At 43.5% G+C, this 26,825-nt stretch overlaps 1 protein-coding gene across 9 annotated transcripts in view; it reads left to right on the top strand.

Moving 5' to 3' along the window:
• Positions 1-4,555: 4,555 nt before the first annotated feature.
• The window catches only part of WDR20 (WD repeat domain 20), a 57,609-nt gene continuing 35,339 nt past the window's right edge, over positions 4,556-26,825 (top strand). For 7 of the 9 annotated variants that reach the window (XM_060095610.1, XM_060095622.1, XM_060095609.1 and 4 more), the window contains exon 1: positions 4,556-4,825. In XM_060095610.1, coding sequence (XP_059951593.1) covers positions 4,577-4,825 — 249 coding nt within the window. In that variant the 5' untranslated portion in view covers positions 4,556-4,576. Of the gene's footprint in view, positions 4,826-13,726; positions 13,796-26,825 lie in introns of those variants that run through there. The other 2 variants (XM_060095621.1, XM_060095615.1) reach the window with 2 other exon arrangements.

Below are 26,825 nucleotides of genomic sequence, written 5' to 3'. Positions count from 1 at the left end.
TGGACTCCCTGTCCACTCTTGCCTCCTTTAGTCTACACTCAAGCCAGCAAACAAATGGATTCTTTTTTTTTTTTTGGCTTCGTTGGGTCTTCGTTGCTGCACGTGGGCCTTCTCTAGTTGCGGCGAGTGGGGGCTACTCTTCATTGCGGTGCACGGGCTTCTCATTGCTGGGGCTTCTCTTGTGGAGCATGGGCTCTAGGTGCACGGGCCTCAGTAGTTGTGGCACACGGGCTCAGTAGTTGTGGTGCACAGGCTTAGTTGCTCTGCGGCATGTGGGATCTTCCCAGACCAGGGCTCGAACCCGTATTCCCTGGATTGGCAGGCGGATTCTTAACCACTGCGCCACCAGGAAAGTCCACAAATGGATTCTTAAACCCTGCAATGGCTTCCCCGCTCACTCTGCTCCAGCCACACTGGCTGTCTCGCGATTCTTTAACATGCTATGCACACTCCTGCCTTGGAGGCCCTGGGGGGCTTTTTCCTCTGCTTGGTCAGCTCTTTCCCCAGATCTTCCCATGGCCCACTCCGTCACCTCTTTCAAGTCTTTGCTGAAACGTCACCTCTCAAGGAGACTTATCTTGGCCACCACATTTTAAACTGCGAGCTAGTCAGTACACTCCCAACCCCCCTTATCTCGTTCTACTTCTTTTTGCTAGCACAATCACGACATGATTTATTTATTCATGTTGATTGTTTATCTTCTGTCTTCTCCTTACAAGAATATAAACTCCATGAGTGAGGGATTTATGTTTTCTGATGTATCCCAAAGGCTACAACAGAGTGGCATATGTAGGCGCTCAAATACATATTCGAAGAGACAAAGAATTTTAACAAGGTCCCTCATAGGTTGGAATGTGCATAACAATCTTGCTGAAAGGCAGCAGTGCATCCTAAAAGATAAACATCAATACAAGACTATTAGCATATGCTGATAAATACCAAAAGAAGATACCATTTTAGTATAGTACACAGGACAAATGAAAGCTCAGAGAAGTGCCAAAGAAGTTTAGAGTGGTAATTTTTAAATTTGGGAGGAAGGTGGTCACACCTCTTTGAAAATCTGATGAAAGCTATAGACTCCGATGATATAATGAACTTGTACACAAAATTTTGAATGCTATTACAAGAGGTTCAAACACTCCCTGATGCCAGCTATGCTGAATGGAGAATCCTTGGTTTCAAGGATTGTTTTATCACCCAGGGCTTGGGAAAGGCTTGGTGAAGATGGGACTCAAACTAGCTCTTAAAGAATAGGCCATGGGGCTTCCCTGGTGGCGCAGTGGTTGAGAGTCCGCCTACCGATGCAGGGGACACGGGTTCGTGCCCCGATCCCGGAAGATCCCACATGCCGCGGAGCGGCTGGGCCCGCGAGCCATGGCCGCGGAGCCTGTGTGTCCGGAGCCTGTGCTCCGCAACGGGAGAGGCCACAGCAGTGAGAGGCCCGCGTACAGCAAAAAAAAAAAAAAAAAAAAGAATAGGCCATGAAGAGGAAACAAGAGGAAGGTCTTTTCAAGCAAGAGAACGGGCTAAGCGTGACGGCAGAACAGTCTGACTGGAATGGAGGATTCATGCAAAACGTAAGGACAGGCTGAGAACTGCTTGGTGTATGACTTAAATAACATGGATATTCAAAGTCTTTGAGAGTGTTTGGGCAAAAGAATGTAATGTCTAAAGCATTGTTTTAAGAAAATTAATTTGGTAGTTGTTTATAGGACGAAAGTTGAGAGAAAAAAGTGAAATTAAGGAAATACTCATGAAGCTATAATGATTCAACTTTGAAGATGTGGAAAGGGAACTGATAAAGTTTAGAGGAGGATGAATTTGAGGCACGAATCCATGTAGAAATGCCTGGTCTGAAACTGAAAATCAGAAATAAACTTTAGGTCAGGCCCAGTTACATAAATTTGGTGTTATTTATTGAATCTATGAGTGTGGGGGGAAAAATGACAAGAGAAAAAGTATTTAGAGATTATTCAGAGGCTTTGGATGGGACAAAGTGAACAGCCTATTATTACTGTGATCTCAATAAAATGTTAAATTTATGTAGAAGAAAACCTTAAGAGAAGACTAAGGTATACAGGTATTATGGGTAATTGAAAGTTGGTAGTTAATTTGAGGGCTGCTAATATAATTTTTATGTTTTAATTTTTCTTGCTGAGGTTTTTTTTTTCCCTCCAAAATGTATTATTACGCTTTTTTCTCCTTGGTAACTAGGGAACACAGCTGACTTATTTTTAGATGATTCAGGAGGTCACTACCCCTCAAGGAGAGTATACACATTTCCAATGTAAAATAACATGGTTATAGGAAATTGGAATAAATCCATGGGACCGCAGAACACATCCTGGCCATTTTATTTGTTTTTGGTTTTTTTGTTGGTTTTTTTTTTGCGGTACGCGGGCCTCTCACTGTTGTGACCTCTCCCGTTGCGCAGCACAGGCTCCGGACGCGCAGGCTCAGTGGCCATGGTTCACGGGCCCAGCCACTCTGCGGCATGTGGGATATTCCCGGACCGGGGCACGAACCAGCGTCCCCTGCCTCGGCAGGCGGACTCTCAACCACTGTGCCACCAGGGAAGCCCAATCCTAGCCATTTTAAAAGGCTACTGATATCTTTTTGACCTTTAGCAGAAGACAGATAACATCAAAACAACTGTAACACAAAATTTTAGGTGTTTTAGGTATCTATTCTTTTTAAAAAACTTACTTATGTATTAATTTTGGCTGCATTGGGTCTTCGTTGGTGCACGCAGGCTTTCTCTAGTTGCGGGCAGGACTCCTCTTCGTTGCGGTGCGCGGTCTGGTTATTGCGGTGGTTTCCTTGTTGCGGAGCACAGGCTCTAGGCGCGCGGGCTCAATAGTTGTGGTGCACGGGCTTAACTGCTCTGTGGGATCTTCCACAGACCAGGGCTCTTCCACAGACCAGGGCTTAACTGCATGTGGGAACTTCCACAGACCAGGGCTCTTCCACAGACCAGGGCTTAACTGCATGTGGGATCTTCCACAGACCAGGGCTCGAACCCGTATCCCCTGCATTGGCAGGCAGATTCTTAACAACTGCGCCACCAGGGAAGTCCATAGGTATCTATTCTTTAAGTAGGATTTACTCCAGTGCTTTTTTGCCAGCATGTACAAAGGATACAGGATGTTACTGTCAAATGCATTATTACATCATTGGCACAGTTTCCATTGTCATTACCTGCTTATGTATGTAAGATGTTTAGGATTCAGACTCCTCTTTAGAACCTACTGCCCTCTACCTCTTTTGTGGCCCTCCAGCTATGATTTGTACTTAGAGGGATAAATCATTCTTGGTGTAACAGATGTTGGCTCCCCACCACCCCCACCTGAAATTCTATCAGGATGTTTCTGTCACTTTAGAAACTTTCGTATTCTACTGCAACATGCCAAAAAACCCAGCTACAAAACGGTGATTGTTTAATCTGCAACATGTGTGCCGGCCTTACAATTTGTTTTTCTGCCTTACATTCTAGACCTAGTACAGTATATTCACACAACTATGCCTAGTGAACAATTCTGCAGATTCCACTTGAGCCTTAAAAAAAAAAAATCAACAGCCTCAAACTTTACTAAGAACTCTTCATAAACTGTTGAGCAAGAGAAGTGAATCATGCTTAGATTCAGCCTCTGGTTCCCAAAGCCATTTCCCGACCTGACCCGACCCTCCCTTCTCTAAACACCTGGTGGAGACAAACTTAAATAGAAGCGCCAACACAACCTGCTTTCCTTAAAATTAGCCAATGCTCACTACAGATAGGTATTCAGCTATTTGACTTGCAAACACAGATGCTGTGCATCTATACGCTCCTCTCCCCTCCACCCCACCTTAAAAAAAAAACCAAAACAGAACATGGTGAAGAGGAAAACTGAGGTCCTTCAGTACCTTCTCGGAAACTGACTCGGGGAGGTGCACAGGGGTTTCCTGACCCGGGCATCCAGACGACTGCGCGTGGTGGCCGAGGGGAGACCCCAGAACAGGGGGACCGGCCCTCTCCCGGACTCGGGGCTCCCCCGCACCCTCCTGCGGGTGGAACACTGGGGCTTGAGCGCTCGGTTCACGGCACCCCACGTGCTGACCCCGAATCTGCGGCGGCAGAGGCGGCTCTCTCCTCCGCTCCTCGGGGTCCCGGGACCTCTCAGGACAGGGCCCGAGGCAGTCGAGGAGGCCGCCGCGAGCTCCCTTCAGCGGCGCCGACCGCAGCCCCGCTGCGGCTTCCCCTTGCCGGCTCAGCCCGGCCGGGGCGGCGGAGTAGGCGGCACCATTAGGCCGCCCTCGGACCCCAGACAGCAACACCTGCGCCGCAGCGGGGTGGCCCGGCGGCCCCGCCCGCGGGAGGAGCCTGCGGACGCCCTGCGCGTGGAGCGCGCCAGGTGAGCACGCCTGCGCAGTCGGGCCGTAAACAAGCCCGCCCCTTCTCCTCGCCGGCCTCCGCGGGGCCGGCTCGCGGGTGGGAGGGGCCAGGAGGAAGGGGCGGGGGAGGGCGAGAGCCCGGGACGGCGCCTGCGCGGTGGGCGTGATCCGGGCACTTAGGGCAGGATGAACGCTGCTTTCCAAGATGGCGACGGAGGGAGGAGGGAAGGAGATGAACGAGATTAAGACCCAATTTACCACCCGGGAAGGTCTGTACAAGCTGCTGCCGCACTCGGAGTACAGCCGGCCCAACCGGGTGCCCTTCAACTCGCAAGGATCCAACCCTGTCCGCGTCTCCTTCGTAAACCTCAACGACCAGTCTGGCAACGGCGACCGCCTCTGCTTCAATGTGGGCCGGGAGCTCTACTTCTATATCTACAAGGGGGTCCGCAAGGTACCGACTCGGGCGTCACCGGGGCTCGCCAGCGGCGTGGGCAGAGGCCAGGAGCAGGGCGGTGACAGCGGGGGCCAGGGTGACCGATGGGCTGGCCGTCGCTCTTACTTTTGAGTGGGCCGGTAACTCCACTGGAGTGCTCCTGAGGAAGGGGGATTCGGGAGTGAGGAGGGTGGTGGAGGTGGTGTTTCGGGGCGGGGGGTGCGATGGAACGGGACCGCGGGGTGCGGGGCTCCGGCTGGGAGGCCCCAGAAAGGGCCGGCTGCCGCCCCTGCGGGTCCGTCAGGCTCTGACACGGCCCGGGAGCGGGCCTGCGAGTCCCCGGAAGAGGTGGGGTGGCCGTCTGGTCTGCTGAGACCGCCTCGCCTCCCAGTAGGGTGGAGAGTCTCGCTCTGGGTTAGAGACCAGGGGCGCGGGGCGGCTTGGGAAGATCTGTAAGGCGGAACCGGGGCTGGGAAGCGGAGGACTTGAGACTAGGTCAGAAAGGACCTGCTCGGCACGAAGGGCTACTCCACCTGCTGCCACACTGACACTTCTTAGGAGCCTCTCCTTCTGGTGTTAACACTTTGTTTCCAAAAACATCCGAGGGAGGACGGCTGTCACTGCCTCCTCGAAGGGAACCTTCTCCTGAGAGAATGTTAAAGAGGGTCCTCCTGTCCCTTATAGGTATGGGAAGGGCTGAGTACTACTACAGTTAAGAGGTCCAAAAGATGTTTCCAGTGGACTGGGCTGGTTCATAGGGGTTGTGTGTGAGCGTGCCCAGATCAGTCTTGTCCAACAAGTCAGACTGTGTCCCAAACAGGGAGGGATATGCCTTCAAAGCTACTTCACAAGAACCATTATTCTTGGCGGGCGATTTAACAGGAATGCTGTCAAGCATGTAATCATCCTTTAAAAATATCTCTTTAAAAGAAGCAACTTATTAGAGCTGTTCTTTCATTGGCTACGTAACTTTGTTCTTATTGAGAACTGCTTACTTCTGAGATATGTGGTCTTTGAGTTGACTCTTGGAAGAGTGAGGAAATTAATGCCCTCCACAGTACCTGGGCGTGGGAGAAGGTGATAACAGATTAATTTATAAATAGTCAGTTAGTGTGAAAATAAATTGTGTATATTGAAGGGTGGACATTTTCCAGGATTTACTGTATCCAGAAGCAGTAGGTTCTTGCTTGGTTACACGAACTAGGGATGTGACAGTGGTATCTAAATGTAGATAGAAACGTGTTACAAATGTAACAAGTTGTCTCATTTGTTCGAGGTGAGTCTTTTTGTTAGTGTTTATGATAAGTGTACTACTGTGATTGAGGTATCTTGTTATAAATTACTGAAAGTAAATCGCTTGACTTTACTTTTTCGGAATTGGAAAAGTGTGAAGTAATTAGTAGTCTAGAAGCTGAAGTTTTAGTCCTGTCCCCAACTTTGTCACTGACGTGTTCCGTGACCTTGGAAGAGTTGCTTAACTTCTATCTGCAGCTCTTTAGAAAGAGAATATTGCAGTGCACCCGTTGTGATTCATAGCATAATGACTGTAATGAACTTTAAAGACCCGAAACACTCAGTAGATGTAAAATATAGTTAAAATAGTCATTAAGAGCATCTGTCAAACAGGAGCTGCTATCTTGACATTGATACAAGGACTGAAAGGATCAGCTTTTTCTCTGGTAACAAGTTTAGAATTTTAAGTTATTAAATGGATTTACATAAAAATTTTAAAGTGCATAAAAACTAAATATATTAACGATTACTAGTGTAGATGTTACCTTTTTAAGCAAGTTTTCTTTTAAAGTATATTATTTCTGAAGCATTCTAGTGGCAAAGCTTATCTGGATCTGGTAGCTCTGGTTTGCATCATAAAAACATCTCTTGCCTGGAAGTATCATAATAGTGTCCTCTTTTAGTGGGATACTGTTGAATGAAGGATAAACTAGAGCTTTTCAAAGCTACAGCAAAAAATTATTTTAAACAAGACAAATCTTAAACATGTAGATTTGCCTTCAGCTGCATAATTTACTTGAGCACATTAACTTTTTTGTAAAGTTTCATTTTCATGTGGTAGTATCTTGTAGATATATTTGCATTATATGGTGGACATTTCAACTGTCTCCTAGCCACTGTAATTTTTAAAAAAATTCATTTTCCATGAATGAGTTTGCATTTACTTTTTGTTATTTCTGAATACAAGTGATTGTTTCTGTGACTTTTTTTCTGATTTTAAAACAGAGCAGATACTTTTCCTTAATCAAAAAACCAAATTTTACTTTTTGGGGTTATGAGTTATAAATCCATTTTTGACATTTAGTCGTTTTGACTCTTTAAAAAATTTTTTCTTTAGGGCATATAAAGCTTTACAACAATTAATCAGATTATTTAGAACATTCAGAAGGTTTAAATTGGATGAATACATTCAACTTAAATCTGCACGTGAAATGAGTGGAAACTAGGTCTTTTTATTATTTTATTAAAGTAGAGTTGATTTACAATATGATATTAGTTTCAGGTGTACAGCATGATGATTCAATATTTTTACAGATTATACTCCATTAAATGTATAAGATAATGGCTATAATTCCCCATTTTATGCAATATATCCTTGTTGCTTATCTATCTTATACATAATAGTTTGTATCTCTTAATCCCAGATTTAGGAGGTAGTCTAAAATCTAAGCTAAGGAGTGTAATCTTCGTCCCTTTAAAACACAGGTCAGTTTCTAGAGCTAGAAGGCACCTTCACTTTATGGAGTCTCACCCTTCAGAGAAAGCCAAGGCTAGAGAGCGTGTGCAAACCTGTGATGCAGTTTCTTTCTCATGGTAAAGAATTCATGGTAAAGCAGCACAACTGAATCTAAAGAACTGTCTTAGTGAGAAGAGACTGATCTAGCTTTTTGGTTACACAGATAACCGTATACTCCAAGCACTTCAGAATTTACCCCAGCGTTTTACCCTATGTTATTTCATTGAATCTTGCAATCCTGTGAGGTGGATGAAAGCATCTTCTTTTCTTTTTCTTTTTCTTTTTTTTTGAATTTTTGAATTTTACTTATTTTTTTATACAGCAGGTTCTTATTAGTTATCCATTTTATACATATTAGTGTATATATGTCAATCCCAATCTCCCAATTCATCACGCATCTTCTTTTCAAAACTGAAGTTCGGAGTAGGGTTTCTTGTGTGAGGACATCTAGTTTTGTGAATTTGTTTTGCTGAGCTAAAAATAATATGAACATTGATTTAGTACGGAGGGTGAACTCAGCATTTCAGCAAAGATTTGAGTGACTACCAAGGGGATGTGGGGTAACCAAAGATGAGTGAGACACTGCCCCTCCTCCCAAAGAACTTTCAGCTACTAGCTTTCAGATCTCTTTATAGCATACTTTGCTTTCCTCTTTTTAAAAAAGAGGTGGTTTTAGGATAAAGATGCCAACGGTACTGGGCTTATTGTACCAACCCTTTCATCTTATAGAGATCTGTTTTTACATAAATGCAAATGGCCACTATTCAGATCTAAGCTTAAACATCACTTCCTCAGCATGTCCTTCTTTGAATTTGCAGGCTAGATCAGTTTTCCCTGTTACACGTTTTTATAGCATCCTGTACTTTGCCTTTCTAGCACTTTTCTCAATTTGTAATTCTCTGTCTCTTCTGTAAACAAAGCTCCCTTAGAACAGGATGTCTTTTCTGCTTTCTCTGTCTTCCTAGTGCCCAGCACAGCATCCAGCATAGAGTAGACCCCTACTGTTAATTTGTTGAGTGAATGACTGGATAAAGCATCTCTGTCCATCTATGTTTTACTTTAAAAAGATCTTTAGGAGCTAAAAATCTGTTCTATTTTGGGCCCAAAAGTAACAGGTATTTTTAGTAGCTCACATCCTTTTTTTTTTTTTTTTTTTTTTTGCGGTACGCGGGCCTCTCACTGCTGTGGCCTCTCCCATTGCGGAGCACAGGCTCCGGACGCGCAGGCTCAGCGGCCATGGCTCACGGGCTCAGCCGCTTCACGGCATGTGGGATCTTCCCGGACCGGGGCACGAACCCGCGTCCCCTGCATCGGCAGGCGGACTCTCAACCACTGCGCCACCAGGGAAGCCCTAGTAGCTCACATCTTTTAAAAGACATTTTTATTTAACTTAAAAAAAAAATTTTTTTTTTGGCTACGCTGCATGGCTTGTGGGATCTTAGTTCCACAACCAGGGGTTGAACCCAGGCCCCTGGCAGTGAAAGCACCAAGTCCTAACCACTAGACTGCCAGGGAATTCCCCAAAGACATTTAAAATTATTGGTAACAAATTTAGCTTCTTATAACTGGGAAATTATGTAGCAAGAGACAATGAAGTAGTGGAAGGTAGACAAATGGTGTGGATTACTTTTGATCTATTTATATCAAACCATGTTACCCACCAGATCCATGTACTGTCAAACAACTTTTCAAATTAGAAAAAATTGTTTTATTGAAGTATAGTTGATTTATAATGCATTAGTTTCTGGTGTACAGCAAAGTAATTCAGTTATACATATATATACACATATCCTTTTCATATTCTTTCCCATTGTAGTTTATTACAGGATACTGAATACAGTTCCTTGTGCTATACAGGACCTTGTTGTTTATCTGTTGTATATATAGTAGTTTGTATCTGCTAATCCCAAACTCCTAATTTAACCCTCCATGACCCCACCTTTTTTTTTTTGCGGTACGCGGGCCTCTCACTGTTGTGGCCTCTCCCGTTGCGCAGCACAGGCTCCGGACGCGCAGGCTCAGCGGCCATGGCTCACGGGCCCAGCCGCTCCACGGCATGTGGGATCCTCCCGGACCAGGGCATGAACCCGTGTCCGCCGCATCGGCAGGCGGACTCTCAACCATTGCGCCACCAGGGAAGCCCACCCCGCCTTTTTTTAATTGAATCAAGCAACTTTTTAAAGCTATACTCAGAATTACTTAACATTCAAATCAAAGAGCGTTTACTTTTTTCCCCCCATCTTAACATTCTAGGCCACAAATGTACTGTCCAGAGATTGAAGCAATTCCTACAATAGATGAAAGGTAGAATTGGATGGTGTCCAAGGCCTTTTCAACTCTTAAGGTTGTATAATTCTGTGCTCAGTGATTTTTAAATGAAAATGCATCTTTGTACTGGGAGATGTCTTCATGTCTTGGATTCTTTGCCTACTTCTCTGAATGGGAATTGGGAAGAGTGAGGTGTGTTGTGAAAGCAAGTTGAACACATAGTGACTCTAGGTCTTTATGCTAGAAAAAGCTTGGGTACTCACCAGGCTGAGATGAAGCTGGGGCCAGAAGTTCAGTTAAGAATAACAGCTAAAGGGCCTTCCCTGGTGGTCCAGTGGAAGCAGACTCCGCGCTTCCACTGTAGGGGGTGCAGGTTCAATCCCAGGTCCAGAAACTAAGATCCCACATGCCACAAGATGCGGCCAAGAAGTAAATAAATAAAAAATTAAAAAAAAATAGCAGCTAGAATATTTTTAGAGCTGGAGTTATCCAGGAGGGTAATGGGTTGGCTTGAGAGAGAATGAGCATTCCGTATAGGAAATATTCTGTCTCTTTATCAAAGACTGCAGGACTACCTGTTGGTGACTGAGGGATTCATGCTTTGTGTGGGAGGGTGAACTAGATGCCTTTTAAAGGTTTTTACCCACAGACTAGTTTTAGATACTGGATTGCTCCAGAGAGGATCATGTTAGCACCCTTTTCCCCATTTGTTATTTTCACATCTCTCTGCTCTCCATTTATTATTTAGAAAAAGGCTTAGAAGTCTAGTTTTTTTTTTTTTTTTTTTTTTTTTTTGTGGTACGCGGGCCTCTCACAGCTGTGGCCTCTTCCGTTGCGGAGCATAGGCTCCGGACGCGCAGGCTCAGCGGCCATGGCTCATGGTCCCAGCCGCTCCGCGGCATGTGGGATCCTCCCGGACTGGGGCACGAACCCATGTCCCCTGCATTGTCAGGCGGACTCCCAACCACCGCGCCACCAGGGAAGCCCTAGAATTTTTTATATCAAATTTACTTTAAGAAATTTTGTACTTAATTTAGTAGGGCATATGTGGAATTGGATGGGAATCTGTTTTGTTTTGTTTTTGTTTTTCCCCATTAAGGGCCACTTAATGACTTCTGAAGTATTGATATAAAGATTTAGTTATTTGACTATAGCATCTTCTATACTGAGGGAAAAGCATGTTAATTTATCCCTTAAAGCAGGCTTGAGAAACTTTCATATGATACCTTGGTTCTCTTGACCTTGAAGAGGAGGATGGTGATGAGATTTTGAGAGACTCCATGGGTGGATGTAAGCAATGGTAAGCTCCCAGAGTGTGTCATTGAGATCCATGAGCTAGTCATGAATTGTCATTTTTTCAGTAAATACTTGTGGGGCACACCTACCAGATACGAGGTACTAGATATGTTTTAGACGCTGGGTATAGACAAAGTCTTGCCATGAAGAGACTTGTCACCTATATTTATTAACATTGAGTTAATCATCTCGTGCCTTTATTTATTTATTGTGCTCTGGTAGAAAACTTGAGCAAGAATCAAAACATAGTTAGTGGATTTTGTCACTGACTAGTTTGGCTATATGCCTAAAGAACCTTATTTTAAAAATAAATGTAGGGCTTCCCTGGTGGTGCAGTGGTTAAGGATCCGCCTCCCAATGCAGGGGACACGGGTTCAAGCCCTGGTCCGGGAAGATCCCACATCCTGCGGAGCAACTAAGCCCTTGCACCACAGCTACTGAGCCTGCACTCTAGAGTCCGCGAGCCACAACTACTGAGCCTGCGTGCCACAACTACTGAAGCCCGCGTGCCTAGAGCCCGTGCTCCGCAACGAGAGAAGCCTGTGCACTGCAATGAAGAGTAGCCCCCACTCGCTGCAACTAGAGAAAGCCCGTGCACAGCAACGAAGACCCAGTATGGCCAAAAATATATAAATAAAATATATAAATTTAAAAAAAATTTTTTTAATAAAAATAAATGTAAAGATTTTTGTAGTCTGATATTTGATGTCTTAGAGAACAGTTTTATTTGTGTTTCAGCTAGGTTAGTTTGTGCAGAAATAGAAATGTCCTATTTGTTTATTTAGGAATAGATATCAAAAATAGAAATAAATTGGCAGACATTCTCAGTTTTAATTTTCAGGACATTTAAAATTCAGAATATCAGTGACAAGTTATCCTCTGAACATTTGGCATCTATTTTTCATAATAGAGTGCAAGATGCCTCTTGCTTTGAAAAAAGTAATCCTCATTCATCAAGTGTTTATTGCTGAATTGTTATATACAAGTTACTACTGTCTGCTTTGGGTGATGTGACGGTAAATTAAGACACTCCCTGTCTGTAAGGAGCTTGTATTTTTGTCTTGATAATTGTAAAGTCGGTGTGTGCTCAGCACATGGCATAAGCAGTATAGGCATCAGGTGGAATTAAGGAGTAAAGGTGAAATGAAGAGGTATTTCTCTGCCTAGTGGAAGAATTTTGGGTTGGATTTCAACTAGATGATTTGTCCCAAAATGTTGTGTACAGATCACATTTTTGTAAATTTCAAAATGTGTAATCTTGTATTTCTTTTCTTTTTTTTAAATAGATTTATTTATTTATTCAGTTAGTTAGTTAGTTTTGGCTGCGTTGGGTCTTCATTGCTGCCCGTGGGCTTTCTCTAGTTGCAGCGAGCGGGGGCTGCTCTTTGTTGCGGTGTGCGGGCTTCTCATTGCGCTGGCCTCTCTTGTTGCAGAGCATGGGGCTCTAGGCACACAGGCTTCAATAGTTGCAGTGCATGGGCTCAGTAGTTGTGGCTCGTGGGCTCTAGAGCGCAAGCTAAGTAGTTGTGGTACATGGGCTTAGTTGCTCCGTGGCATGTGGGATCTTCCCGGACCAGGGCTCGAACCCATGTTCCCTGCATTGGCAGGCAGATTCTTAACCACTGCGCCACCAGGGAAGTCCTATTTTATGTATAGTAGTGTGTGTATGTCAGTCCCAATCTTCCAATTTATCCCTTCCCCCCACTCTTATAGCATTTTTCTCAACTTCACAGCTTCTCTTCCAATTGGTAATTTGTAAACTGAATAATGTTTTGCATTGTCAATTCTATTTTGTAATATGGAATTTTTAAAAGTAGGGTATATTGTAGTAAAAACAGGCCAAATCAGTCTGTGCTACATTTTATCTTGTTTTGTAGCAGTAGGAAAATGTACTTGAAACTATAGAATTTATGAGAAAGAAGCAAGAACCATTCACGAGGAAGGAATTTTTAAGGTTTTTGTATTTTAAAGTAAGAATAGGAATATTTTAATGTATTTTCAAGTAACCAAATTGTAGGTTATCACTGTGACCTTAAGCTGTTTTTCTTTTGGTTGGTTCACAGCCAGCTCACTGTTGGGCTGTGTGTGTTTTTTGTTTTTCTGCTACAGCAAAACTGGTACAGGTGCTCATTCTCTACTTACTTGGATCTTCGTTTCAGAGGCTCTGTCATGTCTTAATGTTTCGTTTAATAGATATTTGAGTGGTTTTATGTGGAAAGCAGTATACTAGACTATGGGAAATCAAAGTAGTATAAGACATTATCCCTGACCTTAAGAGGATCATCTTCTAACCAAGGAGACAAGATATCCACACACTCATTTATTCCATCAAGATTCGAGTGTCTGCTCTATATTGTTGTTGAGACAGAATCTCTGCCATCAAGGAGTTCACAGTCCAGTAGAATAATAAATGGCTTGTCCATCCACCTAACATTTATTGGACCTATAGGCCCAAAGACAAATAAGACAGTCCCTGGCTTAAGGTGACTACAATCTAGTGGTAAGATGGATGAGTAAATAGTGGTGAGATGTACGGTGTCTGCTATTTTAGATGGTATTCACTTCTTAGGGCTTTTTTTTTTTTTTTTTTTTGCCACACCATGCAGCTTGTTGGATCTTAGTTCCCTGACAAGGGATTGAACCCGGGCCCTCCACAGTGAGAGCACCGAGTCCTAACCACTGGAACGCTGGGAGTTCCCTAGGACTTCTTAATCTGATTAGAATTTAGTAGGTATGTCAACCTAGATGGTAAGAAATATTTTACATCCTTATTTTTAACTGAACTTCTAACTGAATTTTAACATGTTCTTCAATTATGAATATAGGCAACAAATCACAGCAGTAACAGACCTGTGACTTTATCACCAGTGAAAGTCACAGATGTTTGCCTGTCACATTATGGTTGTTGCAGACATAGCAAATATCATTTGTACTCATCACTGCTCTGAAATTACTGTAGTTAGTGGATCTGCTGCTAGATCCTGTTACTCAATGTGAAATAAACTTTAAAAAATCCTAAATTTGTTTAATGTACTACAACTGTATTTTAATATAATTGATCTCCTTTGTAATCTTTTGTATTTAAAAACATTATTTTGAGAAGGAGTCCATGCACAGAAAGTTTCAGCACCCTGATTAGATGTCTTGGCTTACCTTCTTTAGTGTCGTGTGTGATTGAATGCGAGGAGGGTAACTGGTTTCTTCTGTCAGGTGAAACTTTTAGCTCCGTGGAGAGGTCTTTGTGGTGCTTGTGGTGGTGTAATGTTTTACAAAGCAGTTGAATACGTAGAATTCTGAGTTGGTTGTGCCATGTGCTTCCTTTCGTTTTCCTCCTCATCATTCTTTGCCCTTGCTGTACAAAATAGAGGGGGAAATACAAGAACTGCTCTACCAGATTGACTCTGTGTTCCTTTTGGTTCAGATGATCAATGACATTGTAATGTTTGTTTGTCGCAAACGCAGTGGGAACTTAGGTTTTAACAAGGTGACCTTTGAACTCAATTCTTATGGGTGGGTGCACTGCAGGGGGAGAGGATTCTGAACCAGGGCACTAGACGCCCAAGGCCTAAGGATGTGGCATTGGATGGCTCCTCCTGAAAGTCGGGGGCCGCTCTGGGATGGTTGAAGCTTGTGCAAGTCTTGGGAGGATAAGATTATCTTCCTTGGGGCTTCCCTGGTGGCGCAGTGGTTGGGAGTCTGCCTGCCGATGCAGGGGACGCGGGTTCGTGCCCCGGTCCGGGAGGATCCCACATGCCGCGGAGCGGCTGGGCCCGTGAGCCATGGCCACTGAGCCTGCGCGTCCAGAGCCTGTGCTCCGCAACGGGAGAGGCCACAGCAGTGAGAGGCCCGCGTACCGGAAAAAAAAAAAAAAAAAAAATGAAGGGACACAAGGGAACTTGGAGAGAGGTGTTAGGTATGTCTGTTACCTCGATCGTGGTTATGGTGTCATGGGTGCTCACATATGTCCAGGCTCATCACATCGTACACATTTAACATGTGCAGTTCTTTGTATATCATTATACCTTTATAAAGCTGTCAAAAATACATTTTTTGTGTGTTTTAATTATGTAAAACATTTATGTGGCTCTAACATCGGAACTATAAAACAAGGTGATATTCAGAGACCTCTGGTTTCCATTTCTGTCCGACCCCTCACTCAGTTCCCTTCCTCTCCCTGTAGAGTCATTTTATTTGTTTCTGACTCATCCTTCTCTTATTATAAGAATAAGATGATATTTGAGCAGAGATTTGAAGGAATTGAAGGAGCATACTGTGTATGGTATTTTGCATCTTGTTTTCTTCTGCTTCATGGTATATACTGAAGATCTTTCCATATTAGTAAATAGAGAGCTTCTTCACTCTTTCTTATAATTGCTTTACATTCCATGCTGTGGATGTACCATAATTTATTTAACCAGATGACTCGACTTAATATTTTTTAAATTACAAATAATGCTGCAGTAAATAACTTTGCGTGTATATTATTTTGCACAGCGGCAGGTGTATCTGTAGTACGTATTTCCAGAGGAGATACTGCTGAGTCAAAGGGTAAATGTGTATATGTTTTCAGTAGATATCGTCAAACTGCCCTCCACAGGGAGGGGTTGTACTAATTTGTGTTGCATCACAGCCACAGCCTTACCAACAGTGTGTCACCAGACTTTTGCATTTGATCTGATAGGTGAGAAATTAGTGTAAGTTTGGTTTTTCCTTGTACCAAGTGAGGTTGCGCATCTTTCTATATATTAAGTGAAATGTGTTTCTTTTTCTATGAACTGGTTCGTATCCCTTACCCATTTTTCTGTTGGGTTTTTGGACATCTTGGGTGGTTTTTTTTGTTTTTAAGGAGCTCTTTATACATTAGGGAGATGAGTCCTTTGTGATAATGAATTAACAGATTTTTTTTCTTCTCAGTTTGTCCCCTGTCTTGTAACTTTGCTTAGGGGAGTGAATGTGTAAGTGTGTTTGTGCTTGCTTGTTTTTGCTATGAAGAAGTTTCATATTTTTACAGTTAAGTTTGTAAATTTGTAAATTTCCTTTTATAATTTTTTTATAATTTTGAGCCACAGTTTTATTATTTAGGTGTTAACCAGTTGCCCTTCTCCAAGGTTTAAATAAGAGGGAAAAGATTTACATTTAAAAATTTAGGCTTAACAAAGACTTTTCTGGAAGCAAGAGATGAACCTTAGAATGTGCTATACAGCAGCTGGTGGACAGTGATTCACTAGTGGTTTGGGGATTTAGCATACCTTGACTATATTATAATGTTAGGTGTGTTTTGGTTTGCAAGTAACAGGAAACCCAACTCAAACAAGTTTAAACTTTATAGGGGATGCGTTGACTTATGATATTGAAAATTCCGGAGGTAAGGTGGGCTTCAGATGTGGATTGATTGTGACACCAGCTCTGTTTTGCTGAGAGTCTCCGGGTTTTGCTTTCTACTGTGTATCAACCGGCCTTCGGTGGCAGAATAGTGGTGGGGTGCTAGGCTTCACGTTTCTGTGCCACATGGACCACATTGAGAGCCAGTACCCAGGATGAGAATGAACAGTTCTTTTAATCACTTTCTCAGAAGAATAAAGAAGATTGTTTCATAGAAGCCCCCAGCAAACCTCCTTTGACTCATTGCCCCAAACTGGATTACCAGCCCATTCTGTGGCCAAGGAAATTTGCGGTATTTGACCAGGAGTCTTGACTAACCCACACCTTTAGCATGGGGGTTGGATTATCTGATATCCTGATTGCTCTGGAGCTCATGCTGGAGCTGCAGTATGGGTAGCTACCAGCCAGGAGAATAGATCTGTAGATCATTACTGGGTGGGCAACCAAGAGATGCAAACTACACTGAAGGTCTTACACTGCGTTAGGTATTGGGGACCCAGACATAGTAGACATAGCTCTTTCCTCAAGAGAAGAGCTCATGGTGAGATGAATCAGTAAAGCAAGGAATACAACACACTGCAGTTGCACACTGAGCACAGCTTGGGCTGTGTGGTGCTTCTGCGTGGTTTAGAAACCTCTCTTTCCCTTGCTCTTGCTGTTGGACTATTATGAATGTCCTCCCACCTTTTCACAGTGTTGGAATTTTTTGTTCGAATCTTTGTCTCCTCCACAAAACGGTGAATCTTGAGGGCAGAAATCATCTTATTCATCTTATATCCATTGCAGTGCCTGTACATAGTAGGCATATTGTGTTTGATTTTAAATGAATGAGTTGGTTGAACTTAGAGTCCCCTAAGGACTTACTGGAGTAAATTCAGTAATCTCTCAAGATCCCTGTCACAAGACAAACGTGGTTAGTGTTTGTTACTAAAGCTCACAGAGCTAGGCTTGCCAGCCCCTTTTCATTGGTTGAGAGGCTCTTAGAAATTAGTCACAGCCTTGAATCTTGTGCTGTTAGAGTCCTTCTGGGCTAACCCAGGAGGCAGCTTCGTCTGGTGTCTTGATTGCCTGGTGCTAGCTTTGTTCAGAAGCGACATCTTCCTTATCCTGGTGTCCTGGAAAAAAGTGCTCAAACTCTCCCTTCCAGTCCCTTCTTCCTTCCCACTTAATTCTAGGAATTGTACAACTCCTTACATTTTTTCCCCCTCTGGATTTTGGAATAGGTGTGCATGTAGCTAGCAAGACTGAGGGCGATATTAGCTCAGCTAACTAAAAATTGGTGGGTGTTATGCTCAGGACTTTCCTTGGTGTGGCCGCAGTTTGCAGTCCCAGAGAGCTCGGGGGCCGGGGGTGCGGGCTGGGCTCCGCCAAGTCCTGACCACGACGCTGCACAGGGAGCAGCACTAGACTAGGTGTAGGTCCATTTGCTCCTGGCGTCCCTCTGGAGCCTCTGCCCTTAGACTCATGCCACCTCTCTCTCTCTTCCTCATGGCCGTGAGCCGACTTCCTAGCCGCCTCTGCTCATTGAGCACCTTGGTACCTGCCTCACAGCCTTCCTTTCCACTCCAGTCCCTGCCACCATCCTGGGTGGTTTCCCGTCCACTGCATAACCCATCAAACACCTTGGCACCTCGATGTCTCGTCTTCCATGTCCACCCCCAGTGACCTCCTGTAGTCCACCTCTGGCGCTGTCTTCTCTAGTGACACTCTGGGTCTTGTCATCAGCTGAGATGGCTTCAGCTCCACAATTACTAATTCAGATAGAAACAGTTGTCCCCCCGCTCCAGTGCGTCCTTGGCTCCCACTGCTCTAATTTCTTCAGGATACAGGTCACTCAACGTCAGGCTGCCAGATCCATTGGACGCCATGCAGCCCACAACTTCCTCGACCTCTCAGCAGCATTTGACACAGCTGATCATCTTCTCTTTATTGAAACCCTCCTTGTCGTGACACTTTAGCCTTGACTTCCTTTCTCCCTCTCTGGTCCACATGCCTCTGGCCACTGTCTACTTCACCTCTGTCCGTTCCTTCTGCCCTACCTAGTCTGTAACTGGATTTCCCTGTGGCTCAGTCCTATTCCCTTTTCTTACTCCCATTATATGGAGTACAGATACTCCTCTGTATCTGTATCTTTTGTACATAAAATTGTTTGCTTGTGCCTTTTCTCACTGACCCAAAGGAAAAAGTATTTATTGCAACAAATTAATCCAGTGGGTATTCCCCTGAAAGCACGCATCCGTTTGTTAGGGCAATTAAAACTCACACTACATGTGCTGCAGCAAAGCTCCGTCTCTGTCACTGTCAGCTCTAGAGCTTCCTTCTTGATAGTGACTTTTGCCAGTTCCTTCTGCTCCTGTTGTCTTTTGCTTTCTGGACCATCTGTCAGCCATCATGTATGTGGCCATCTCTGGGTTGGAACTGTGGCCCCCTCTGCAGAGGGACGTGCTGTGGAGTCACTGGGACACTCATGTTTCTGACATTCTTAGGCAGCTACTGGCCTCACTCACCAGCTTGAGCTTCACCCCTCATTCATATTTTAATTTTTTCTTGAACAGACTTGTAAGCGTTTGTGAATTAAAATTTTGTTTCACAGAATCAGCTGTTTGTTTTCTGTTTTGTAATATATGTTACCTTTACTTCCTTTGTTTTCTTTAGATGTACTCTATTCTCTTTCTAGCATTCTGAATTGAAAACAGAGGTTATTAGGCTTTCTTACTTTTTTTTTTTTTTTTTTTTTTTTGCGGTATGCCGGCCTCTCACTGTTGTGGCCTCTCCCGTTGCGGAGCACAGGCTCCGGATGCGCAGGCTCAGCGGCCATGGCTCACGGGCCCAGCCGCTCCGCGGCATGTGGGATCTTCCCAGACCAGGACACGAACCCGTGTCCCCTGCATCGGCAGGCGGACTCTCAACCACTGCGCCACCAGGGAAGCCCGACTTTCTTGCTTTTTAATGATGTGCTCAAGGCTGTAGAAATCCCTCTTACGTATTGCCTTAACAGTCACCCATATGTTTACATATGCGGTAATATCATTGTCATTAAGGTCTAAATATTTTGTAATTTCCATTTTTTTTTCCTCTTTAACCCTGAGTTTCTAAACAAGCATTTTTTTTTGGTTTCTATTCATGGTGTTTAGTTTTGTTATTAACTTATTCACATGGTGTGGTCATAGAATATGTTTTTTTGATACCAGTTGCTTGAAACGTAATGATCTTTTTCCTTGTAAGCTAATTAAAATGTTCCATGTGGGGGCTTCCCTGGTGGCGCAGTGGTTGAGAATCTGCCTGCCAATGCAAGGGACACAGGTTCGAGCCCTGGTCTGGGAAGATCCCACATGCCGCGGAGCAACCAGGCCCGTGAGCCACAATTACTGAGCCTGTGCATCTGGAGCCCGTGCTCCGCAACAAGAGAGGCCACAATAGTGAGAGGCCCGCGCACCGCGATGAAGAGTGGCCCCCACTTGCCGCAACTAGAGAAAGCCCTCGCACAGAAACGAAGACCCAACACAGCCATAAATAAATAAATAAAAATTAAAAAACAAACAAACAAACAAAAAAAAGAATATTTTACTTGTGGTAAGGCAAAATTCAAAAAAAATTAAAAAAATAAAAAAATAAAATGTTCCATGTGTTTTTAAATTTTTTTTAAATTATTTATTTATTTATTTTTTGAGCCGCACTTTCATTCATTTATTTATTTTAATTAATTAATTAATTTTTGGCCACATTGGGTCTTTGTTGCTGAGTGCGGGCTCTCTCTAGGTGTTGCAAGCAGGGGCTACTCTTCACTGAGTGCGTGGGCTTCTCATTGAGGTGGCTTCTCTTGTTGTGGAGCATGGGCTCTAGGCGTGAGGGCTTCAGTAGTTGTGGCACGCAGGCTCAGTAGTTGTGGCACGCAGGCTTAGTAGTTGTGGTGCATGGGCTTAGTTGCTCCGTGGCATGTGGGATCTTCCTGGGCCAGGGCTTGAACCGGTGTTCCCTGCATTGGCAGGTGGATTCTTATCCAGTGCGCCACCAGGGAAGTCCTGTTTATTTATTTTTTGGCCACGTGGCATGTGGGATCTTAGTTCCCCGGCCAGGAATCAAATCTGTGCTCCCTGCATTGGAAGAGCACAATCTTAACCACTGGAGAGCCAGGGAAGTCCCTGTTCCATGTTATTATTTTTAAAAATATTTATTTATTTATTTGGCTGCGCCAGGTCTTTAGTTGCGGCACGGGAGATCTTCATTGTGGCTCGTGGGATCTTTTTAAAAAAATTTTGTTTTAAATTAATTTATTTATTTATTATTTTTATTTTTAGTTGCATTGGGTCTTCACTGCTGCGCGTGGACTTTCTCTACCTGCGTTGAGCGGGGGCTGCCGTTTGTTGTGGTGCGCAGGGTTCTCATCGCAGTGGCTTCTCTTGTTGAGGAGCACAGGCTCTGGGCACACGGGCTTCAGTAGTTGTGGCGCATGGGCTCAGTAGTTGTGGCTCTTGGGCTCCAGAGCGCAGGCTCAGTAGTTGTGGCACACGGGCTTAGTTGGTCCATGGCATGTGGGATCTTCCCGGACCAGGGCTCGAACCCATGTCCGCTGCATTGGCAGGTGGGTTCTTAACCACTGCATCACCAGGGAAGCCCTTGTGGTATCTTTATATGCAGCATGCAGGCTCTTAGTTGCGGCATGCGGGATCTAGTTCCCCGACCAGAGATTGAACCTGGGCCCCCCGCATTGGGAGCGCTGAGTCTTAACCGCTAGACCACCAGGGGAGTCCCTCCATGTTTTTTTTTTTTTTTTTTTTTTTTTTTTTTTTTGCAGTACGCGGGCCTCTCACTGCTGTGGCCTCTCCCGTTGCAGAGCACAGGCTCTGGACACGCAGGCTCAGCGGCCATGGCTCACGGGCCCAGCCGTTCCGTGGCATGTGGGATCTTCCCGGACCGGGGCACGAACCTGTGTCCCCTGCATCGGCAGGCGGACTCTCAACCACTGCGCCACTAGGGAAGCCCTCTCCTTGTATTTTTAAAAGAATATATATCCCCTGTTTGTTTGCCTCAGGGTGACATATCTCTGTATGTGTGTTTGTGTTTTTTTTTTTTTTTTTGCGGTATGTGGGCCTCTCATTGTTGTGGCCTCTCCCGTTGCGAAGCACAGGCTCCGGACGCGCAGGCTCAGCAGCCATGGCTCACGGGCCCAGCCGCTCCGCGGCATGTGGGATCTTCCCAGACTGGGGCACGAACCCGTGTTCCCTGCATCGGCAGGCGGACTCTCAACCACTGCGCCACTAGGGAAGCCCTCTCCTTGTATTTTTAAAAGAATATATATCCCCTGTTTGTTTGCCTCAGGGTGACATATCTCTGTATGTGTGTTTGATAAAGTTTTTAATGCTGTTCACACTGTCCATATCTTTACAATTTTTATGACTGCCTTATTTATCAATTTCTGATAGGTGTGTTAAATATCTCACTGTGATACTCTGTTTTCAGGATTAGAAATTCTGTTTCCAAAATTCTGTGTTGAGGATTGGAAAATCAGTTTATTTTTTGTTAGTATTTGCATGGAGTGTCTTCCTGTCCCTTATTTCATCTTTTTTATGTAGATTTGTTTTTGCTGTTTTGGTCCTTTTGAATGTTTCCTATTTCCGTGACACTTTCTTCTTCTCTACCTCTCTTCCTCCCCCACCTACTTTCACTCTGTCAGGAATTGCTGTGGATTTTATCTCTAGAGTAGATCTTGAATACATCTGCTGCCTTCACTCATCTCACCTGGGCACCATGCAGCCTTCTGGCTGGTCTTTTTGCTCTTGCTCCCCTCTCATTTATTCTCTATACAGTAGCCCGAGTGATCTTTAAAAATGTGAATCTGATTGTAGCTCCCAGGCTTAAAATCTTCCAGTGTTAAAATCTGTTCAGTGGTTCATGTTGCTTTAGCATGAAGAACAAAATTATTAACATGGCCTCCTAGGCCCTGCGGGAGCTGGCTCTTGCTTACCGTATCACCCTTTTTTCCCTCTACTATATCTTTCTGACTCACTGGCTTCCTTTTAATTCTTCTGACAAGCCTTACCCTTCTTGCCACAGATTCTTCTTATATACCGTTTCCTTTGCATGGAAAGTACTTCCACTCCCTGCCTCTTCACCTGTTTAATTTCTGTTCCTTCAAATCTTAACTCGTATGTCGTTTTCTTCCAAGCCTCTTACCCTGACCCCTGACTAGGCCAGGTCTTCTGTTATCCTCTACCAGGTGGTCTTTCTAGCACATGGCACAATAATTTTTTAAAAAATTGAACGTGAAATTTAATGTCCCTCTTCTCCCCACCACATAAACTAGGTTGCGAACTCAGGAGGGCTGATTTTACTGATTCATTCCTGAAACCCCTGTGTCTAGCTCAGTGCCTTCGATGCATAATAGGCACTATATAAATATTTGAATGGATAAACGTATAAGTGACTGTCGTTTGTTTATTGACAGTGGGTAGATTATGGTAAGTATAGTATCTTGTATATAGTTGGCATTTGGTTAAATACTCTGACCTTTCTCATCATGTTTTGTGAGATATATTTAAAGAATAGCAAACTGTACCGCATTTCTCTTTAACTTATTCCTGTCTTCCCCATTTGGTGCATGCGTGCATCTTACCTTAGCACTGGCAATGGGTAGAGGCATGAAAGAATACTGAGAATTCTGCTCAGTTTAAAAGGTTTTCTTAGAAGGAGAGTCTGCTGATCATTCAGATTACTAATAAGCTTGCCCTGTAGGAATTTTTTCTTCATTGGCAGCAGTAAAAAGGAGAGATTTTTTTCCTCCTTAAAGTTAAAAGTAAGGTATGTTTATGGATTTGGAAAATTCAAGGAAGAAAAAAACCCTGTATGCCACAGCTATTAATATCTTGGTGTTTTTCCTCCCAATCCTTTTTTGGTGCTCAGTTATATAATTCAGGTCTCTACTACCTAATACTGTGCCTGGCACAGTGTAAATGCTCATTAAGTATTTAGAGAATGGAGCCAGGTGTATGTTCTATTTGGTATGTGGATAAGCATTGCTTTTCGTTGATGGTATTTATAACCCGTTTTAGAGTCGCTGAGCTTTGTATGAAGGTGTGACTTTTTTTTTTTTTAATGGACCTGTTAGATCATTGTAAAAAGTTGCTTGGGCTAAATACTTTGGAGTCACCTTTGACTTCTTTCTTTTTCTTAGTCTACTTGCAACCGTTCAGTAAAGCTTGTTGGCTCTGCCTTAAATTATATCCAGAACCTGATCACTTCCCACCTCCACCCACTACCTTGCTAGTTTGAGGAAGCACCGTCTCTCACTTGGATTGTTACAGTGAGCTCCATGGGCTCCCTGCGTCTACCCTTGCCTCTTACGGTCTCTTCTCCTGATGGCAGCCAGAGGGATCTTTTATTTTATTTTTTATTTTTTTGCAGTATGTGGGCCTCTCACTGTTGTGGCCTCTCCCGTTGCGGAGCACAGGCTCTGGATGTGCAGGCTCAGCAGCCATGGCTCACGGGCCCAGCTGCTCCGCGGCATGTGGGATCTTCCCGGACCAGGGCACAAACCCGCGTCCCATGCATCGGCATGCGGACCCTCAACCACTGCGCCACCAGGGAAGCCCCAGAGGGATCTTTTAAACAGTATAGGTCACAACACGTTTCTCCACTGTTTAAAAATTTCTAGGGACTTCCCTGGTGGCGCAGTGGTTAAGACTCCACATTCCCAATTCAGGGGACACGGGTTCAATCCCTGGCCAGGGAACTAGATCCCACATGCATACCACAACTAAGAGTTTGCATGCCACAACTAAGGAGCCCACGTGCCGCAACTAAAGGAGTCTGTCTGCTGCAACTAAGACCCGGTGCAACCAAATAAATAAATAAATAAATATTTTAAAAAATTTCTAATGTTTTTCCATATCACTTAGAATAAGACCTAAATTCCGTATTATAATCTGGTACCTTCCCCCCCCACCCCCCGCAGTGAGATTTTCTGCCACACTCTTTCTCACTCCCTCCGTTCTCCTCCTTGAAGGGGAGTACGTCCCACCCTCAGAGCCATTATGCGTGCTGTCGCATGCATTATGCATTCCTTCTGACAAGAATCCTTTCCCTGGGTAGCCAACAGGACTGGCTCCCTTGCTGCTTCATATTTCTGCTGAAGTGTGTCCCTGTCAAAGAAGCATTCCGATACCTCTACCCAGAAAGGCTCTATAATCACCCTTCCACCTCAGTCCCACAACTCCCTTTACCTGACTGAATTTTCTTCATAGCCCTTTCCCCTCTGATGCTCATTTGATTATTTGTTTACTGGCTGCATCCCTCCTAAGTCCACGAGAGGAGGGTTTATCTGTCTTCCCTGCTGGGATGCAGTGCCTACAACAGTGCTTGGCACACATAGAACTCAATAAGTATTGAGTGGGTAGTGAAAGGAACTTATTATCTCAGGTAACATAGTGAGAAAATCTTCATTTAGAACATAAGTATTATCACCCCAAAGTTCATAGCAGCACTATTCACAATAACCCAGACCTGGAAGCAACCTAAATGTCCGTTGACAGATGAATGGGTAAAGAAGATGTGGTACATATATACAATGGAATAGTACTCAGCCATAAAAAAGAATGAAATAATGCCATTTACAGCAACATGGATGGACCTAGAGATTATCATACTAAGTGAAGTAAGTCAGAAAGAGAAAGACAAGTATCATATTATGATATCACTTATATGTGGAATCTAAAAAATGATACAAATGAACTTATATACAAACCAGAAACAGACTCACAGACTTAGAAAACAAAGTTATGCTTACTGGGGGTGGGGGGTGGATAAATTAGGAGTTGGGGTTAACATATACACACTACTATATATAAAATAGGTAATCAACAAGGACCTACTGTATAGCACAGGGAACTCTATTCAGTATTCTGTAATAACCTAAATGGACAAAGAATCTGAAAAAGAGTAGATATATGTATATACCTATAAACGGAGTCTCTTTGCTGTACACCTGAAACTAACACAACATTGGAAATCAACTATACTCCACTATAAAGTAAAAATTTAAAAAAGAACATAGGTATTCTTACTTCTCATAGGCATATTGTATTTTTTAAATAAGTAATACATGCATGTGGTTCAAAGTTCAAATGGCATGCAGTGAAACATCTCTCGTACCCTGTCCCCTAGCCACCCTGTAACCAGGGTTATGTTCATGTGTATATTTCCAGAGACAGCTATGCTTCTACACATAAAATCACAGATATCTTCCTCCCTCCTTTAAAAAAAAATGTAAGTTTTAGCATCTGTACTGTTTTATACCTTATTTCTGTTTTGTTTTAGAAAATATATTTTGGAGATTATTCTTTGTCAGTGTGTAAAGAGCTCTTTATGTTGTGAATAGCTGCACAATATCCCATTGTATGACTGTACGATAGTTCCTTCTTTGATGAACATTGAAGTTGTTTCCAGTCTTTAGCTGTTACGGACTATGCTGCAGTCAATAACCTTGTACATATCATCACTTTGCCCTGTTGCTAGTATATCTGAGGAATAAATTCCTGCGAGTGGAATTGCTGCGTCAAAGGAATGTGCATTTGTACTTTTGATAGACACAGATTATCTTACACAGGTTGTACCAATTTATACTTCTGGCACAGTGTGCTATTATTTGATCTTTGCCAGTTTGATAAATGAAAAGTGATATAAGCATCATTTCATATATTTAAGAGCCATTTGTATTTTCTGTGAATTGTCAATATCCCGTGCACATTTTTCTACTAGGATTTTGGTCTTTCTTTCTTTCTTTTTTTTCTTTTTTTTTTTTTACTTGTAGGAGCTCTCCTTTATGTAAATTAGCCCTTAATTTGTGATCTGAGTTGCAGACATTTGGTTCCATTTGTCATTTGTTTTCTGATTTTGCTCATGGTGGTTTTTCCTACGTAGAAATTTTATTTTTTAGAGGAAAATGTATTAGTCTTTTCCCTTTTGGCTATGGGTTTGGGGTCATACTTGTTAGCCCTTCTAATTTTATTTTTTTAAATCCTCATGGTTTCTTCTTGTACTTCTGAAGTTTCATTAGTTACATTTGACATCTCTTTGATACCGCTGAGATTTATTCTGGAATAAGATGTGAGATGGAGTTTCAACCCCCCCCTTATTATTATTTTTTACAACAATCTTAGCATTTTTTTTATTTCTTATGTCTTATGTGGAAAATAATCTGTCAGCAGTTTTCTGCTGAACTCTTGAGTAGATCATGATGTCCTATGTATTTTGTCATTATAAGTTGTAGTTATCTTTTTTTTTTTTTTTTTGTGGCACTGCGTGGCTTGCAGGATCTTAGTTCCCCAA

This window comes from Mesoplodon densirostris, chromosome 4 (assembly GCF_025265405.1).
Source record: "Mesoplodon densirostris isolate mMesDen1 chromosome 4, mMesDen1 primary haplotype, whole genome shotgun sequence".
Classification (NCBI taxonomy): domain Eukaryota; kingdom Metazoa; phylum Chordata; class Mammalia; order Artiodactyla; family Ziphiidae; genus Mesoplodon; species Mesoplodon densirostris.
The sequence above is the reverse complement of the archived record's forward strand: the minus strand, read 5'-3'. Positions and strand labels throughout refer to the sequence as shown.